Below are 20,401 nucleotides of genomic sequence, written 5' to 3'. Positions count from 1 at the left end.
TTCCTGGGTCCCTTCTCCTTTTTTTTTGAAGATCAGCATCAATAATCCAAAACATCAACAAAACAATACAGAAGGTAAAACAGCCAGTAAAAGGCAGTACTGAACTAAGAAATGAAAGAAATTTCATTGAGCTTACCTAACCCATGAAGTAAATGGCAACTTTGAGAAGTTCTGTAGAAATGAAGCATAATTATCAGTGATGGCCTTCAAATTGAGCTTCTCTTGAGAACAAAGAAGTGTTTGAGATGCATCTGCACAAAAAAGTCAGATTCTTATTCAAAGACAAAGTTTCTACTGCACTGTCACATGATCAGCAAATAGCTAGATGACCTTTCATACAATTGATGCAAAATGAAGTGGAAAAATTCAGACTTGTCACTGCAAGCAACAAAAATGTCTTTCATAAATTAGAAGTATTCGGATGAACTTCTAGAAGCAAATGAGAATAGCAATCCTAATTTTTAAATAGAAAATATTGTATTCATTCATTCAGAGGGAGTCAGTGAGCTGCCAGCCAGGAGGGTGGAGAGAAGGGTCTGATAGCTACCACCTATGGCCTTGGGAAGTCACAAGGCTGACTGGATCCCTTTTCTTGCAGGTAAATTGCAAAAGCCTCTGGCTCGCCATTTAGCAGTCCACCAAAGGGCTCTTGGCCCACAGCCCAAGAGCTCATGCCCAGAAGACTGGAGAGCCCTTGTCAGCAGGCCAGGTGATACAACATCCAGACTACCTTCCCCCTCATACCACTAAACTAGGGGGAGTAAAGAGCCAATCTAAAACTACAGCAACAAGAAAAATGATTGGTTGTTAACAACTTTGTTTGTTGGAGGGGTAGCAAGGACATGTCCTCACCTTTATTAGGACCAAATCCTATCCAATTTTCAGCGCCAGTGCAGCTGTGTCAATGGGGCATGCACTGCATCCTGTGGTGGGGAGGCAGTCACAGAGGCTTCCTCAAAGCATGGGAACATATGTTCCCTTACCTCAGGGCTGCATTGCAGCTTCACCGGTGCTGGAAAATTGGATAGGATTGGGCCCTTAGTTGTTTATTCAGCATTACAGTTATCTTGTTCTTAATCTGCTTTATCAGCAGCCTTGCTGAATAATTGAGCAGATAGGCCAGTCTCAGAGGGCAGGCCTTGCCAGAAAAGCATGTGTCTTCTATCAGGAGGGAGCTTGTGGGAGGGATGCCACTATAAGGTGTCTATAAGGTGTGGCAGTGGGGTTCAGACATGCCATTCCAGGAGAATGAGGGTCCATCGTAGACAGATCGTCTCTCGTTTTGGTCCCTCTCTCAATCCTTCAGTGACTGGTAGTCTTGGCATTGATTCCCTGAATCAAAAGCTACTGCTTTTGAACACCAGGCTGGTGAATAATAAAACCTGTATTATCTGGAACCTAATCCTGAATGAGGGTGACAACGTAGTATGTACTATGAAGAGCTGATTGGATGAGGTCAATCTCTCCCAGCTTTGTCCTCCAGGTTTTCAGGTGTTGTAGCAGCCATTACTGCAGGGATGGGGAGGGAAGTCACAATAGTCTATTTTGAGTCCATCTCTCTTGCCAGGTGCCCTGTTCAGCAGATCGCTGGGTTGAAGTATTTGCATGTTGTGTTGAGAGGGTTGGACAGGACTGGGATTTTGTTGGTGTACCACTTGTCCTGCTGCCCAACAGTTTCCTTGCCTGAGCTGACAGGGCTGATCTTGGGGGTCGTTTTGGAGCCCCTGCTGGGGGAATTTAAACTATGGGCCTTTCCCAGGAGATCTTGGCCTGAAACACACAGCAAGACACATGCTGGACCTGGTGTTCACAGCTGAGTAACAGGGTGTTGATCTGGTAGAGATTAAGATCACTTCATTGTCATGAACAGATTGGTAAAATTTAGACTTGTTGTGGTTTCATACTTCTGCAGAGACAAGGGACCACATTGTACGGTCCACCCCCAGAGGCTAATGGATCCTGAAGGTTTCCTGAGGTATCTGGGGGATTTGCTAGCTGCCAAGATTGGTGTCCCATTTGAGGCTCTGGTGGACCTCTGGAATGGAGAAATGACCTGGGCAGTGGATGAGATTGCTCCTGAGCAACCTCTGCCATGCCGTAGAATCAGAGCGGCTCCTTGGTTTACTGAGGAGCTGTGAATGATGAAACAGCAGGGTAGACATCGAGAGCAACGGTGGCAGAAAACTCATGATGAGTCTGACCAGACACAGAATAGAACTCATTATAGAGCCCATTCCATGGCAGTGATTGCAGCGATGAGAACTTTTTTCTCTGCTACCATTACGTCTGCAGAGACTGGTCCAGCAGAATTGTTCCGTATGGTGCGAGGCCTACTCCACCAGGCCCCTCTAATAGATCAGGAGGAACACACAGTTGCTTGCTGCAATGTGTTTGCAAAACAATTTGCAAATAAAAATTGATTGAATATGTCATAATTTGGATGCCACAGTGACAATGTCTGTTGGTGTCCCCTTGGCGTCTCCATATCCGATTGTGTAGGATACTTTTCAGCTTGTACAGCCTGAGGATGTGGACAGACTCCTATGGAGTGTGAGGCCATCTGCCTGCCTGACCCTTGTCCAGCTTGGCTTATTAGATTTGCCCAGGAGGGGCTGGCTGAATGGAAGGAAGGGCAGTCATCTCTTCTTTGATGGAGGAGGTGCTACTGCTTGCTTTGAGGCGGGCGGTGGTTTGAACCCTGTTGCCCTCCCTTGACTCCACCATCCACCATGTTGGATAACTACCGGTCATTCTCAAACCTCCCATTTCTGGGCAAGGTGATCAAGTGAGTGATGGAGTGTGACAGTGCAAAATATAGAAAATAGTACCTTCTAAAACTCCTGTGTGTGCCACAGTCCTAATATATTTCCCTCCTGCCCCCACTTCAGCAGCTGCTTTTTGTTAAGATTCAGATTTCTGAATCTGAAAATCTGAATTTTCAGATTTCTGAATCTGAAAATCTGAATCTGCTTTTTGTTAAGAAAAAGACACACCAGTTTTTTAGTTTGCTAATTTAAAACACATACTTTGGTCCGCCGTGATTGCAGATGATTGGTTTTTACTGATCTACATACGTGGATGCATAACTATTAAACTAAGATTGGGCCAAAAGGGTGAGTCGATAGAAGTCGATCAAACATATTTTAATATATTAGAATTTTAAATAAATCCCTGAAGAAATGCATTAATGCTGCCCTGGTATATCAATTATGCAGCCTGAAAGGTTCCATTTGGAGACATTACGGTAAACCAGAATATGAAAGTTCATCAGAGAGATTTGAGAACAAAGTCAGAAAACTAATATTTCTGTGTCTAAATCTGCTAAGCAATATATACTTTGAAGGTGATGGGCATCCCAGTCCCAAAGCTGGTAGCTCCGCCAGGTGCAGCTGCACCAAAACGGCTATCGCTGCATTCAGTGGCACTGGTGAGGCTGCCAGAGGTCTCTTGGAGGAAGGGGAGGAAAGTTCGCTTCCCTTGGGGAAAGCCCCAAGCTCTGCAATGGGACTTCTCAAGTCTGCTCTGGCTATTTTGCTAGCACAGACTTGAGAGACTCCATGTTGGGCCTTCTGACTCAACACAAAGTTCAGGATCCAGCAGAGCAGAAGTTGAACTGTCCCATTCTAGATAAAGACAGGAAACAAGGGCATACTCCTTACATACCAGATTGTCTTCTTGTGAAACGTTCCTGTTCATTTACATAGTAAACCATCTCACAAGTTTTCCTAACAATTGTTGATAGGCCTTTCCAGAAGAAGTTCTTCTCAAAACCAAACCACAATTCATCAAGGATATCCCAAAACCTGGGACAGAAATAAAAGATAAACAGCAATAAGTTATGCAGTACAGGTTCAACCTTGTTATACGCAGATTTTTTATACACGGATTTGACTCAACACGAATGGCCGCTGCAAATGAGAAGGATTGTGCTGATCCCTGGAGAAGGGGAAAAATGCATCCCTTTAAAATCACAGTTTTAAAAAACTGCTTTTCTTACTGTTGTAGAAACTGTCATGCAAGAGAATACAGGTATAACCTAGTTATCCAAGGATTTTTCACCTGTGGAAAAATCCACAGATTTTTCTATCTCAATGCAGTGAGAAGGGTAAATTAAAGGAAAACAGAGAGAGAACACCTGACAATCCATCAATCATTCTCTCTCCAGGCTTCATTTCAAGGCAGGTGATCCCTCCCTTCCCCCTGAGCACATGAATGAAAGATAATCACTTTGCTCTGGGTGAAGGGAGGGATTGCTGGCTCCTAAGCACCTGGAGAAAGACTGATTGATGGATTATCTGCCTAATGTCTCTGTTTTACATCACAAAGGTCAGCAAGACTGTTTTTAAATCTCCTATTAAAAGAACATTGTTTTTAAAATGGATTTGCTTTAATGTGACTTTTGCCAGCCACATGAGTTGAATAATAGTTGAAAAAATTCTCTCTCATAAATAATGAGACTCAACCTGTTAACACCTTTCAGAGGGCTGCTTTAGTGCTGGTTCTTTGCAATACTCTTTGTCTTGGCTGACAGCCATTGTAGCCAATGGAAGCAGTTTCCTGCCTCACAGCAACAATGTCTCTGATAGTAGAGACACGGCACTCAAGTTTTGGAGAACATATCCCACTACACTATCAGAAGTAAGACAGCACTATATTCCAAGCCTCTACTCTGCACACTAAAATGAATAACCTTTATACATTTCCATTGATTCAGATATTCTTCAAGCGCATGCTAAAGTCGTTTTAAAAGTGCAACGTGGTAATTTGACAATTGTTTGCACATATATCATACAGATACATACATTAGAAAGCCATGATTGGCTGAAACTGCACATAGAGCAGTATTTCTCAATTGAGTCCCCTGCCGTACCACTTCACATGGTCCACCTACTGGAAGTATCAGTGGAAGTAACTGGTAAAGATGTCATTACCAGTTTTTTTCCAGATTGGGAGGCCAGACACAACACAACCAACAAAAACTCTTGAGAGTTTCCGAGTCTTAGGCGTAGTTGTGTAATTTCCCAGCAACATCACGCTACCCAGTAAAGAAAGGGAAGGAGTGAGCAAGGGAGCAAGAGCTGTCACTAACTGTTAGGCGCTGTGCCTGTTAGGCCACCCTTGTCTCTTTTCCATCACTGAAAACATGCAATAGGCACACACAAAGCAGCTTCATTTACCCAGCTCCATTTACTTGTGGCTTCCTGGTATGTGACCACTGCTTGTTCACACACACACACACACACCCCATTTCATGTTCCTTACCACTGACACACATATAGCAAATATTTTTGTCATATAAAGTGCCCCATTTCTTTCATTACATAGTATTCGGCCTGGGTGAATTCACTTGTCTTGTAAAATACAGATCAGCTTTTTTGGTGCAGCATCTGCCATTTCCTGATTAATCACTTCCCCTAACAATGAATAAAGTTTCTGGCTGAACTGATCAAAGCTCACATATAAACGTTACTGGTTGAACTGTGGTAACTACACTAATAATGGAAATGGTCATCATTTATAAAGTTAACTAAGAGTGCTGAACCTCCATATATCAAGTGATACAGTGGAACAGCCTTATGAAATAATTCACCATCCTGTCACAACCACAGAGAAATAATGAAACTGTTTAGAAACATTTCCACACAGTTAAAGCTCTTTGGGCCTGGAAACCAGTTTTGCTTCATTATTTAATTTGAGAACTGTATGCCTATACACAACTCTTCATTACCATGAAGCTGGGGCAGACGGGAGCTGCAAACAGAACACTTTTTCAATTTGAAACTCATTTGGAACCATGAGGGAGGGAGGGAGAGAGGGGAAAAAAATCAATATTTGCCAAATGGAAAAGGACAGTCACCCCATCATTTACTTTCTCATTTCCAAAATGGCATTGCAAGCAATACAGCCACTCTCGCACCTACCATCATGTGTACGGATGGAATGGAATGTTGCTTTGCCTATAGTGGGCTGTCTTTTGGACCCTTCTAAAATCATAAAATACTAATATGCCGATCTCCCTGATCTCAACTCTCATTTTCAAGAAGCCATCTTTTCCCTTAACTCAGTGGTTCCCAAACTGTGAGCCCTGGGGAGCCACAGAAACCAGTCAGGGGTGCCACAGAATCTTCACAAAAAAAATTGCTGCCCTATACAGTGTATAGCAGTCATTTTCAACCACTGTACTGTGGCACACTGGTGTGCCACAAATGGTCCACAAATGTGCCACAGGAATTTGGGGGAAGGTAATTTATTAGCAGGGCCAATGGGGTATGTGAGCCCTCCCCCCCCCCACTGGCAGTATGGTGTGCCTTGTTAATGGTCAAAAACCTGATAGTTTGGCTTTGACAATTTTAGTACCTAGTCAGTGTGTCATGAGATGAAAAAGACTGAAAATTGCTGGTGTATAGGATTGTAACCCTAATAGGGAGCCGAGGCCAATGGCCCAGTAGATCAAGGGAGTCCTCAGTCAAAAACATTAGGGAACTACCATCTTAACTGATTGCATCAGCCTGTCGTTAGCCTGTAGATAAAACTTCAGAAGTGTAAACAGAATGCCATCAATGTTGCAATGGTGTGACAATTTGCAGAGTCCCTGGCTTAGAAATATAATGCACATCAGTGATCACAAATTAGGTGGCACTTTATTGTACACTCTGGCATAAAGGGAGACCAAACTCAGGTTCATCTTACATCTTAAAACACACATGCTACATACAGCAATTGGATGAGCTGTTCCTGACAAGAGCTGAAAGAGGGAAACTCCACAGGCTGCTTCTCGTTCAATAACTTCATCATTTCATAGCAAACAGCACTGGTCTCTGCAATCTTCTCTCCTATATCTTGCCAGCCCAAATACCCTTCAGTTATTGAAACTGGCATGCTGGGTTGTCCTTGAATTGTGTTTTGCAGAAGCTGGACCTAAGGGGAAAACAAGGACACATTGACATTTAATCAGCAAGCAGAGAGGAAATGGCTACTAAGAAGGAAGATCAAGTACCATTTCCTATTCCTTTTTGTCAGGTGGCATAGAAAATACAAGAAAGTGTGCCAGTGTCATTCAGGGGATAGAAAGTTGGACATAGCTACAAGGGGGGGGGGGATTTTCACCCAACCTAAGCTGTAGACTTGATGTGCAATTTTATGGTCAACTGCAGAATGTCTGGGCACAGAGTAATGGCCAGGGTTCAGGTTGCAGAGTTCCTGTTGAGGCCTGACACCAAGGAAAGAGGTTAACAAACAGCAACTCACTTTCCATCTCCTTCATAACTTCTAGGGACTCAGCACAGCTCCAAGAAAACCATCCATCCTTACATGCTACCTCCTTCCTGACATCCACTGCCTGCATCCTCTATACCCCATATCTAATTCTTCCTTCCTCCCCAGATCCCTCATGACTGCCATATCTCACAAGATCAGGCAACTCTTTCTGTTAACTGGCAATGGGGTCAGTGCTGTTCTGATGCATCCTTTGTGACAGAAAGAGTCATGCCTCCATTGTCATAGTGACAGGATGAACAGGTGTCTCACCTTGGTTTATTGTCCTCACCTTCTCTCCACTCCCACCTTGACTCTGAGGCCACACATTCACACCTTTCAAGCCAGACTCTAATTCTCCCTCTGCAATAGTGTACTCTCCCATAATTCTTAAGACGAAGGCAAAGGATAGGAATAAGTGAGCGTACCTACGCTGAAATCTTAGAGTAAGTCTGAGATCTAAATAAAGGATAGATTACATTACTGCACACTGATGGTCTTCAACAAATGGATCCCTGTAAGCAGACAGTCATGTCTGTATCAGCCCCTTTCTCCAGCATTTTCCAGAACTTTCTGCCCCCAGGGAGCCTCTTCCACCATTACTTGTCTGCTATAGTGGAGAGCTCTGCAAATAGTGGAGAACTCTGGGGTACATTCTAAGTTCAGGCACAGCACTGACCACCTCTGTTGGGCCTCTATGCCTTTCCTCACAATGAGAATGTGCTCTAGAAGTGTGCAAACAGTTCCCTGTTGCTGCAAATTGCAGGCTAAGATCAGTAATGGTGGTAGCTTGTCTGACATGAAGAAAGTCCTGAGGAACCCAAGGGGTCCTAGGAACACAGTTTGAAAACCACTGTCATGGACTACAGTTTGAAGCCACTGACCACACTTCAGAGCACATAGTCTGAGGCAGTGGGGTCTCAAAATCTTAGCACCGGAACCCACCTTTTCAGAATGATAATCTGTCAGGACCCACCAGATGTGATGTCATGACCAGAAGTGACATCATCAAGCAGGAAAATTTTTAACAATCCTAGGCTGCAATCCTACCCACACTTACCCAGGAGTAAGTCCCATTTACTAACATTGTTAAAAGAATATACACAGTAGTTTGTTAAAAGTACAGGTCTGTAACATTTCCCCAAATGCAGTCACATACCGTGGTAGCATCAAGTCTAATATATTAAAAATAAAATATTGACATGAACGGGGACCCACCTGAAATTGGCTCGCGACCCACCTAGTGGATCCCGACCCACAGTTTGAGAGACACTGGTCTGAGGCTTGTAGCTTCAGTTTCCTTGAGAGATTGTAACAGTAGCTAGAGTCAAACAATATTGTTTTTAAGAGCTGAAGGTGGTATCTGTCATTGCTTATGGTGTAAACACTGATGTCCTTTGTCTTACTATTCTCTGATGGAACAGGTTTTTGAAACACAATATTGGAACAGAAAAAAAGAAGCACACAGATCGGAAACAAAGGATCTATCATACCACTTTCAGTTTTTCGGAGAGGTGGGGGGGCCTATTGTCTGTGCTCAGTCAAATGAGGCAAATAACTCCATTTAGATGGCATGTTTACAGAAGGCATCAATACGACAATTGATTTAATTTCGCTGGTACAGACTGCGTAATTCAACTGTTCCCGCAATAATCTATTTTACACTGCGTTAAATCCTTGTGATAGGGACCAATGTCAAATCAGTCTCATGAAAACTTACAGATTCCTTTATTAGTTGGATTTGGTCCCTTAACTTGGAGGATTCATTGGAATGGTTTTGATGACACACAAATGCTTCAAGGACATCTTTGACTCTCGAGTCTTGTAGCAGCACAAGGCTCTTTTCAAAAACTCTAAGAATATTATTCAAGGTGCAAGAGGCATCACTCATCAGAATCTAAAGAACAGACAATACATAATTGAACCAGTTAAATATATGCACACTCAGAAATGTAATTCACACAGCTATACAAATCAAATATTGAGTTCTTGTCTACAAAGGTGATCTTAACTGCACCTGTTCAGGTTTCCACTTTACCTCTGGATCTTTAACTAGTGCAAGGTTTCCAGTTTTTGTCTTCAAAAATACACAGCCAAAACAAGAGCTGGCAGTTCAGGAGTGGAGCCAGGGCTGAACTTAATAAATTAAATTTTGACCACAATATTACATTGGGCATTACCTTGAGTTGACCATATATAAGTGACAAATGTTACTGACAGATGAACCCTCTTGTGAAAAGAGAACCCTCTTTTCTTCCTTTATCTATTTTTAATTGGCATTTTAATTAATAAACATGTTTTAAAAGAATCTGATGCTCATAGCTTTTCAGACCCTAAGAGCAAACTTTATGCATTCAAAATAATCCAGTGACAGAGCTTTCATTGGACTGCAGGTGAAGGTTCACATGTTTGACTTTTCTCCCACTAAAAAGAAACTTTCTACCCCAGAAATAAAGTAAGACAGGAAGATTATTAGTTTGTAGTTCTTTCCTTAACACGCTAGATATGCATTGGCAAGGACGGATTTTGTAATATGGGAGAGAATTTGAACACACAATTCTCCACGTGCAGCTTAAAGTGGTACAGTTTACTGCTCAGTTTACACTACACTAAATACACTAGCCCTACGATTGGTCATCTGAGTGTTTTCTGTCTGCTTGGCAACTTTGTGGCATCATAATTTTCTCCCCACTGCAATCACAGCAACACACTCTACTCCTTAAGCCCCACAAGATGCAACCCATGCAGTAAAAGAAGTGCAGTTTGGCCCTTTCCAGCCCATAGTTTCTTCACTGGTTGCATCACAAGCCTTCACTTGCTCATCGGTTTCTCACTCCAGATGAGCAGATGAATCACATCCCTGGTTGTATTATCTGCAAACAAGACTTACCTGTTTTAGACCCATAAGAAATGTTCCAACGTCTGTATGCATGAACTTTTCTCTGCTAATGTTCGATACCAAACTTTCCACATTCTGTAAAGCTTCTGTAATATATGAACAACACCCATCACAATTTTATCATGTAATTTTATCATACCTTTCTTAGGACCAAAAATTTGCAGGACTGCACTAGAAAAAGCTGAATATGTATAAAATTCAGTAAATCAGTAGGTTGTTGGGATGAATGCCCTTGTTCTCCCCCCACCATTTTTCCGTATTTTGAGACACTTTTGGTCCTCTAGGATCCACTTAATAAGTTCCTGCTAAAAGCTGCTGGATCATCATTTTAGACCTATCTCTCTAGGTCAAGGCGTTGGGGTGGAGCAAACCTGGTGTGCTGCACTCCTCCAATCAAGTAACTTGATGTCATCATCAAATCAGTTATAGAAGCACTAACCAACATAAAATCTTTGTTGTCAGTCACTCTGTCAGTCACCGAGTGACCCATTCCTCAAGCACGATGGAAGGATCACCTACTTGCTCAAGCACAAGTGCAAGGCTTGGGGGCTTCCTTGAGCACTGTAAATAAGTTGCTTAAGGGCGCAATACTGACTGCACCCTAGGCCAGCACAAGTCCCTTGTGCCAGCCCAGAAGGGTCGCAAACATGCCGTAAAGCACGCTTGCGCTTCCTTGAGAGTCAGCTGGGCCAACACAGGGACATGCGCCAGCCCATGGAGGCTGGATACAGCCTCCACGCTAACTTAGGAAGGGAGGCTTGCATCAGCCAAACTCAGCTGACACAGGCATCTGGGGTGGGTGGGGAGGAGGCAAGAGAGAGGAGTTCCGGGGCAGAGGGAGGGAGGGCAGGCAGGGAGCAGGAGGTGGGGCTGGGACCCAGCTATTATGCCGGATCCCAACACTGTTTCCTGAGCAGCACTGAGCCATTTCAAGCTGCTCTGCTCTCCTCGGACTTATGCCACCTTCAGAGGTGGCGCAAGTCCAAGGAGACCCATTGGGGCTGTGGTGGTTTACTCAGGGATAAGGGAAAGAGTTTTCTCTTGCCTCCAGCCAAGCTACTTCAGGCCCCAATCTTGTGCTGGATACAGCACAGGCCTCCTGGCCTGCCTGTTCCAGTGCAAGATAGGATTGTGCTGCACATTAGAGATTGTCTAGCTATCTTGACTTAAATTACTTTATTTTTCTGAGTGCTGACTGACTCCAGCCAGCATACAAACTTCCCCAGGTTTAGCATAGCATAGCGTAGCAATGTGTGTGGGTGGGGGAAGCTTTCTTTGTGTAGCAACCCAGCTCTAACTGCTGGTTACTGCATGCCTTTGATGAAGACTTTTCTTTGTGTTTTCCTGCCAAGTCTCAAAGATATAGGATTTGGGCTCTTAGGATCAGCAGTGCTAGTTCACTGAAGTCAACAAAACTGGACATATTTATAAACAAAAGGTACTTCGTGGATTACTTGACAATTTTCTGTATGCAAATGGCTCAGTCCATGGAACAATACCCAAACAATTTGAATTTCAAGCAACTTACAGTGTTATTAGTTGTTTACGTGAAGCAGGTCCAAGGGGGACAGAATTTGAAAGTCTCAAGTTTCTAACTTGTAGAGAAATATCAGTGTCAGAACAACCACTGGCAGAGCTAGTGATAACAAATAACCACACAAGCATTACCTTTAAAAAAACATATATTCTGGAGTGCCAAGTTCCTTATAGCTGCATCCACAAGAAAACATTGCTTCATAACTGGCCACTGAAACAAATTCTGAAGTGATGCCTGCAGCTTATTCACAAACAACGTTCTGTAGATATAATTAAAGTGAAATGGAACAGCTGGCAATAAACCTAGATTAACAGACAACTGCAATCGCTACATTTTAACACAGTCTGGAAATCAAATAAATTTGAAATTAAAAATATGAACATACTCAAACTAGGATCCAGAAGGATGCATACAAGTGGACATTGAGTGAATGCATCCAACTTCATTCCAGAGTTTTCAGGTCAAAACTTGCTCCCCCACATCCCCCCCCCCAATATTTTCTAAGCTGCTCTTTATACTCCTCTGGGTTCAAAACAGTAGGCTGGAAATTAGGTGTGAGGGAACAAGGCTTGGCGGCAATGTCTTTTTCAACAACTCCCACACCTAATGCCCAAACTACTTTTTAGTGTAAAAGAACAAACTGCATGACTGATGTGATGTGTTTTTAAAACGAGTGGGGGGCGGGAGAAATGGTACTTTCCTCTGACTTCTGGCCCTAGTTACCATCACCATGCACACAGTCACATAAGAATTACTCCTAGTGAAACCAATGGCACTTGTATGAAGGTAACTACTGTGTGCAGGATTGCAGCCTTTGAACTTCACAATCAAAATACAAATTCAAAATATAAATTATCGGTTTTTAATTTGAATACATTTCAATTTGGGGGAAAGATGTTGTTGTTTATAAATAAAAGTATGGCAGAATCTTTGACTGTAAAATGTACATTTGAGATGCTAAAATATACCCTAGGATAGTCTCCTAGTGATTTTTTTTCCCCAACAACAGATGGCAAAATAATTCTTCCTTATATCATTTATTGACTGACAATGCAAATAAATGAGTTAAGAACATAAGAATAGCCCCACTGGATCAGGCCATAGGCCCATCTAGTCCAGCTTCCTGTATCTCACAGCAGCCCACCAAATGCTCCAGGGAGCACACCAGATAACAAAAGACCTGTAGCCTGTTGCCCTCCCTTGCATCTGGCATTCTGACATAACCCATTTCTAAAATCAGGAGGTTGCACATACACATCATGGCTTGTAACCCGTAATGGATTTTTCCTCCAGAAACTTGCCCCAAGTTTGGGCAAGTCAGGAATTTAAATATTATTTATATGAGAAACAAATGGATGACCACATCAACAGCTTTAGGGCACAGATCTAGGGCACAGTCCTATGCATGTCTACTCAGAAGAAAGTCTAAAAGTTGGGCTTACTCTCAAGAAAGGGTGGATAGGATTGCAGCCCTAAGACAGCAATCCTACACACTTATCTGGGAGTCTGTTCCATTAAACTCAATGGGGATTACTTCTCGAGCAGAAATTCATAGGAATGCACTGTAAATCTGTTTTTCCCCTACTGAAAAACTACTGTTTTTCCCCTACTGACCGAAGGTTGTAGTCTTCACAGCACTTGCTTGGGAGTAAATAATATGGATTTCAAGGATACTCCTACAACCATGATGATCCTACCTTCTTTCTGTAAATACTAGATTCAACTTCCATTGCACTGCCCCCTCCCCCAGAGCACAAGCTGCTTCTTAAAGTCAAGAGCTTAAAAAGGATTGTGTGCAATGCATCACACTGTTGCCTGACGAAGACCTGCTGCTAGATTAGGACCTATACTACAAGGAATTTATGCTCTGGTCCTACCAACAATTAAAATACATCATTAAGACTAAAGTATAGCTAGCTAGCTAACAAGCTATCCTACTTTGAAGTAAACTTTGTTGATTTCAGCAGAACATAACTGGCATGCTCAGGGTTGCTGCTCAGACTTCACACTCCATCTATACACAGTTTGAACATCAGGCATTTTTCTATAATTCATGCCGAATTACAAAAATAACATGAAATAATGAATAATGTGATTAGAACCAACAGTTTTTGCAGGTTGTAATAATCCACTTCTGCATAAATGAACAGTAATTTCTCTTTGTTCTCATTGCATTACACTTTTTGTCAAGTTCTGATTTTATATTACAAAACAGTATGGCCGCATGCATGTTTACCAAGGAAAAAGCCCTATTAATTGAATGGGACGTAATCCCCAGTAAACATGTTTAAAATTGCAGCTAAATATTAGCCAAGAATAGATACTTAAGGACTCAATCCTATCCAACTTTCTCACACCGGTGCAGCCACAATGCAGCCCCGAGATAAAGGAACAAATGTTCCCTTACCTTGAGGAGCCCTCTGTGTGCTTCCCCTCCACAGGATGCAGCACATTGCCTCGTTGGCATGGTTGCACTGGCACTGGAAAATTGGATAGGATTAGGCCCTAAAGCATGAGGACATGATCTAGACCAGTGGTTCCCAAACTGGTGGATTGCAACACACCAGCCAGGGAAAGCCCTGTCTCTGCCCCCTCAAGGGACGAACAGGAGAGAAGGCAGTAACATGATCACCAGGATTGCAACACTACCAGGGATGAAGGGTTTTTTTTTTAATTTACCAGGGGCAAGCACCAGCTTCCTGGGGATGTGGAGAGCCCACAGATGACTCCACAGGGCTCCCCAAGCCTCAGAATGTTTAAAAATCACGATCGCTACCCACTTCCGGTTATGTGATCGCAAACCGGAAGTGGGTCACGATTGTGATTTTTAAACATTTTGAGGCTTAGAAAGTCCTGTGGAGGCATCTACGGGCTCGCCACACCACCAAGGTGGCCAGTACTGCCCCTGGTTAAAAACAAACAAACCCTTTCGTCCCTGGCAGCAGCACAATCTGGTGATTGCAGTGCTGCCTTCTCTCATACCACACAACAATTTATGTGCTTCTCAACTTCCAAGGAGAAGGTTCGGAACCAATGATCTAAACAACGCTGAGCACTTGATTTCAAGTCAAGTGGAATCCCGGCCATTTCAAATTGAAAGAGAGGCAGCCCAATATTGAGCTGCCTGTTGCACTGGGACTGCCGCAGCATCGAAACAGCTGCCGCGGCATCCTATCTGCAACACGGCAGCTGCCATTGGCTCCTCAGGGGTAAGGGACTTTTGACCTCTTCCCCCGGTTAAGGCAAGTAGCCCCGCAACCCTTGGACTGCTGTAGAATCAAGAGCCTCCATGTCGGGCCCGCGTCCCAACATGGAGGCCCTGGATGAGGAGGAACAGAGCTGCTCAAGTCCCGCCTCCCTTCCGCCCTGCTCCCTACTCTGGCACACCTCCTCCCCACCCTCTCCTGACCCTTCCCCCACCCTGGAAAGCCTCCTCCCAGCCTCCCCCCCCATGCCCCCACCTACCTCTCCACCACCCAGCAGTTCGGGCAGCCAGGGAGTGGCAGTGCAGCAGCAGTCCACTGGCGCTGAGCTAGCACTGGTGCTGAATGGCACTGAGAGTTGCAGACATGCCTTACTGCATATTTGCGACACTCAGCACTGGTGGAGAATCAGTGGTAAGAGCTCAGGATTTGGCTCTGAAACACGTAAAACATGAGGGCAAGGGACCTTGGCAGGATCATAATCATAGTAAGGTTTTTTACAATGACTTCCAGTAGCTGATATTCAATAAAGCAAAAATAATCCTATGAATACCGAGGTCGACTTACACATTCAGAGTTTGGCAATCATCATCTAGAAAACTACATTTGAGGCTTTCATTCCAGTTCTGAATTATTGTACTGCTGATAGTATTGTATTGCTTCCATAGTTCATTGATTCTGGGATACTGAAGAATAAAATTAGCTATGCTTTGCCCAAGCCCAGTAAAGCGTTTAGGAAGGTTATTACTGGTAATCCACTGCTGAAATATCTAGGACATTTAAAAGGAAATAAAGTTAGCTTATTTACAAGTTGGGAATTTCCCCATTATGCAAAACATGGAGGAATTATTAACAAGGCAAGGGATCAGAAGATCATTGTCCAGTCTCTTTATCCACTTAGGGCACAATCCCAACCCCTTATGTCAGTGCTTTCCAGCACTGGCATAGCGGTGCCAATGGGACATGTGCTGCATCCTGCAGTTGGGCGGCACTCACGGAGGCCTCCTCAAAGTAAGGGAATGTTTGTTCCCTTACCTCAGAGCTGCATTGTCCTTATGTCAGTGCTGGAAAGCACTAACATAAGGGGTTAGGATTGCGCCCTTAAAGATTTAACCCATGACCTGCCCTCTTATTCCACAGTAGCTAAATTTATTCAGGAGCCTTTGGTGAGGGAAGCTGTTAAAACCTTTCTGGAAATCACATACAGCCCAATCCTTTTCTCCCCCCCCCCATGCCAATGCAGATGTGCTAAACTAGCTCCTGCTGCATCCTGCAGGGGTAGAGAGTTCCAGAGGTCTGGTACCTACTCAGATCTGCACCAGTGAAATCGCTGGAGCAGATCTGCTTGGCTTCCACTGCTGCTGAACCCACTCCCTTAATCATTAAGTGATAAGAAATCAAGTGATGTACAGTACAAGCATTTGTGAACCACTCCTCAAAATCTGTCAAACAAATCCAATCAGTTTTCCCAAAATGAAACTGCATTGAAGGAACAAATTCTGCCCAGCCCAACCCATATTCCCAGGGTGCAGTGCAGGAGTCAAAATTCATTTTTTGAACATATTAAATCACCGTATTTGGTGAGCTATGGGAAACCTGAATGGTGCAAACAAATTATGTAGGATAAGAGGAAAGTTTCACCAGTAATGGTATTGTCAATGAAGTGAAAGACAGAGCTCACTAAACCAGCTCACATTCATTTCACTTTATTCAGCAATGTCACTAACAACACCCAATCTTAAATTCAATTTTGTCTTCTTCATTAAGATTTATCAATTACATGTTTGGTATAGAGTTCAAGTAACCCAGTACCTGCCAGTGGAAGCTATGCTTGCTAAACATGCTTGAGGCAGCCCAAATGAAAGCATACCTTTGTACAAAGCTTGAGCAGGTCGACAGAATGGACAAGATAGGTCTTGGCTTCTAGCCATGGTGGGAAGATACAGCCTCGCTCATTGTCCCTTTTGTCAGCTTCAGGCTCTGACACACTGGTCAGGACCAAGCACACAAACTTGTCCAGTGTATCTTTGGTGGGAATCTGGCAGGAATAGATGAGATTATGCAGGTATCACACATATCAAATTTCTTACCTGACGAACAAGGGCCAGCATTCAGCTAGGAACACATATTCAAGCACCATGAATATAGCCCCGTAATCAAGCATCCATGACCTAATGATATCGAATAATTTCAACAAAAAAAAGTTGTTGCACAAATGTTGTAGAAAAACAGAAAATCTGCTAATGTGCTTAACTGGCCTTGTAGCAATGCTGGGTTACAAAATCCTCTGAAGGACATCTCCTTAATAGCATCAGCATTTTCTAATATGGCTCTTAACCTTTTAATAACTGGCTGACAGGAAGAAATTTAGCAAGTGAAACGTTTCTCATCACACTGAGAAAAACTTCACCTGCCTGCTGAGGAGCGCTTAGCATACCAGTTGAACACCCCTTGATTGAAAATGGGTTGCAATTCATAGAACTGCAGAGTTGGAAGGGACCAACAAGACCATCAATTCCATCTCCCTACCAACATAGTCTGCTCACGACTACAACATCCCGATGGTTATCCACCTTCTGCTTAAAGATCTCAGCGATAGTCTTCCATCTTCCCAGGCAAATAGTTCTACTCAGGGTCCACAAAGGGGGATGCAAGGGATACATTGTAACTGGGCCGAGGGTCAAAAAGGGGTGCTCAAGAGCCAAAGGAAGGGAGCCAGAAATATCCTGGGATCTCAGAAACTTTGTACCCCAAAAGGAGCCCAAGAGTAACTTTGTAACCCCTGATAAAATTCCTCTCAGAGGCCCTGGTTCTACTGCTGAACAATTCATACCATCAGGAAGTTTCTCCTAGTTTTTTTCCTAGTGTTTAACTAAGATCTCCCTTCTCGTAATTTTAATCATTTATCAGGGCAATCAAGAACAAATCCACTTCAGTACATGCCAATTATGAGTGGCATCAGAGAATGCTAAACAAAATTTTAAAATGAGGTTCTAAACTGGCTTGCAATTATGACATACTTAATTCCTTCCCAGATGCGCACACAGTCTTGCAATACTACTTTGAACTTGTAATGCAGAGTACAAAAGAGGGGGTGGCAGTGTGTTGCCTGGCCAGCTATGTGATAATTCCTGTCCTTCCATTGTTCCATTACACCAGGGATGCTCAAACTTTCAACTTTAGGGATGCTGGACCACATTGACTCATGATTTGCTTTTTAAAGGTCCCATGAAAATGATGAATGTCCTGCTCTGGGACATAGGAGCATTCTTCTCATTTGAAAATTCATGGACAAACTGAAGGCTCAATTCAAAACTCAGTATAAGTGGCACAAACTGTATACTCAGTTTCTTAAAAAATCAATCCATAAACATGTTTCAATGCAGCAGTTGCCTTGCTGCAACAGTCTGAAGGATGCAGACAGCACAGGTGCAGAATAGTCACATAAACTGGTAATATTGATTTAGATCATGAGCAGAGGACCACTTTCAAGGGCAAGAGAGCTCATGTGGAAATACGAGCTCGTACATTCGTTTTTTATAAGCTTGAGAAATTCATATTCTGAATCCCTTTTCAAATCGTGGAAGCATCACTATTAAAGTATTATAACCTACACATTGCAGCCGGGAGTGGGACTGAAGTGAAGAGGTCTAGTTTTCCTAAGATTACCTACTAGGTTCACAGCAGAGGTGAGACTGGAAGCTAACTAAGGCTGAATGTAATTTTTCCTAATGTATGTGAAATGCTTCATGAAGCAAAGTAGTTAAAGGACCAAACTGCAAATCAGAACTTCCCTTGTTCATATTTCGGTGTCCTCAGACAAGCAAGTTCCTCAGTCTCAGCTACAGTATTAACTACTCACCTTACAGAGACATTGTAAGGACAACTTCATACAAACGAAGGGCTTTGGACACTCAGAAAGTACTATACAGATGTCAAATATTAATATAAATACCAAGTAAATATAAATCTATAATCAAAACAAGTCAAACAATGCTTCATAAGAACATAAGAACATAAGAACATAAAAACAGCCCCACTGGATCAGGCCATAGGCCCATCTAGTCCAGCTTCCTGTATCTCACAGCGGCCCACCAAATGCCCCAGGGAGCACACCAGATAACAAGAGACCTCATCCTGGTGCTCTCCCCTACATCTGGCATTCTGACTTAACCCATTCCTAAAATCAGGAGGTTGCGCATACACATCATCACTTGTACCCCATAATGGATTTTTCCTCCAGAAACTCGTCCAATCCCCTTTTAAAGGTGTCTAGGCTAGACGCCAGCACCACATCCTGTGGCAAGGAGTTCCACAGACCGACCACGCGCTGAGTAAAGAAATATTTTCTTTTGTCTGTCCTAACCCGCCCAACACTCAATTTTAGCGGATGTCCCCTGGTTCTGGTATTACGTGAGAGTGTAAAGAGCATCTCCCTATCCACTCTGTCCATCCCCTGCATAATTTTGTATGTCTCAATCATGTCCCCCCTCAAGCGTCTCTTTTCTAGGCTGAAGAGGCCCAAACGCCGTAGCCTTTCCTCATAAGGAAGGTGCCCCAGCCCCGTAATCATCTTAGTCGCTCTCTTTTGCACCTTTTCCATTTCCACTATGTCTTTTTTGAGATGCGGCGACCAGAACTGGACACAATACTCCAGGTGTGGCCTTACCATAGATTTGTACAACGGCATTATAATACTAGCCGTTTTGTTCTCAATACCCTTCCTAATGATCCCAAGCATAGAATTGGCCTTCTTCACTGCCGCCGCACATTGGGTCGACACTTTCATCGACCTGTCCACCACCACCCCAAGATCTCTCTCCTGATCTGTCACAGACAGCTCAGAACCCATCAGCCTATATCTAAAGTTTTGATTTTTTGCCCCAATGTGCATGACTTTGCTTCAGACAAATGGGCTCTAGATCCCAGAAGGGTACTGTAAATTAAAATACTTTACAGTCTGAATAATAAGTGGATGACATAACAAAGATGATTTAAAACTTTTCATTGGACATTTCACCTTTTGCTTTCGTCGAAAACTATATAATTAAAGCTAAACTGCATGTTACTGACAAAGGCAGAAGCCAAAATCTCAAATGGAAAAGTTTTAGATCATTTCTGTTTTGTCATCCACATTTTGTTATATCTATATCACTGGTTCTCAAACTCTCAGGAAGTTCAAGTCCTTGCGGGGGGGGGGGTGGAAAGCAGAGCCACAATCCCCAGGATCGTGCCTCTGGAGGGGAAGGGGAGCTGTACTTACTTGTTGCCATGTCCTGGGGTGTGGAGAGCCCCACAGAGCCCTTTGGAGGGCTCCCCGCAGTTGTAGAATGTTAAAAAAAAGATTGCAACTTACTTCATGGTTGTGATCGCTAAACTGGAAGTGGGTAGCACTAGTTTTCCTAACATTCTACAAGCCACAGGGAACCCAGTAGAGGACTCCACAGGGATTCCCACACCCCCAGATCCCAGCAGCAAGTAAGTACAATTAAATAACAGCCCCCCTTC

At 43.3% G+C, this 20,401-nt stretch overlaps 1 protein-coding gene across 1 annotated transcript in view; it reads right to left on the bottom strand.

The window, feature by feature from the left end:
- The window catches only part of ABCA13 (ATP binding cassette subfamily A member 13), a 256,616-nt gene that overhangs the window by 221,650 nt on the left and 14,565 nt on the right, over positions 1 to 20,401 (bottom strand). The window contains exons 5-9 of the mRNA XM_066629193.1: positions 16,764 to 16,931; positions 8,975 to 9,151; positions 6,716 to 6,918; positions 3,664 to 3,803; positions 137 to 251 (exon numbers count right to left, since the gene is read on the bottom strand). Coding sequence (XP_066485290.1) covers positions 137 to 251; positions 3,664 to 3,803; positions 6,716 to 6,918; positions 8,975 to 9,151; positions 16,764 to 16,931 — 803 coding nt within the window. The remainder of the gene's footprint in view (positions 1 to 136; positions 252 to 3,663; positions 3,804 to 6,715; positions 6,919 to 8,974; positions 9,152 to 16,763; positions 16,932 to 20,401) is intronic.

The sequence above is a fragment of the Tiliqua scincoides genome, chromosome 5, assembly GCF_035046505.1.
Source record: "Tiliqua scincoides isolate rTilSci1 chromosome 5, rTilSci1.hap2, whole genome shotgun sequence".
NCBI lineage: Eukaryota > Metazoa > Chordata > Lepidosauria > Squamata > Scincidae > Tiliqua > Tiliqua scincoides.
Note: the sequence above shows the minus strand (reverse complement) of the source record. Positions and strands in the feature narration are given on the sequence as shown.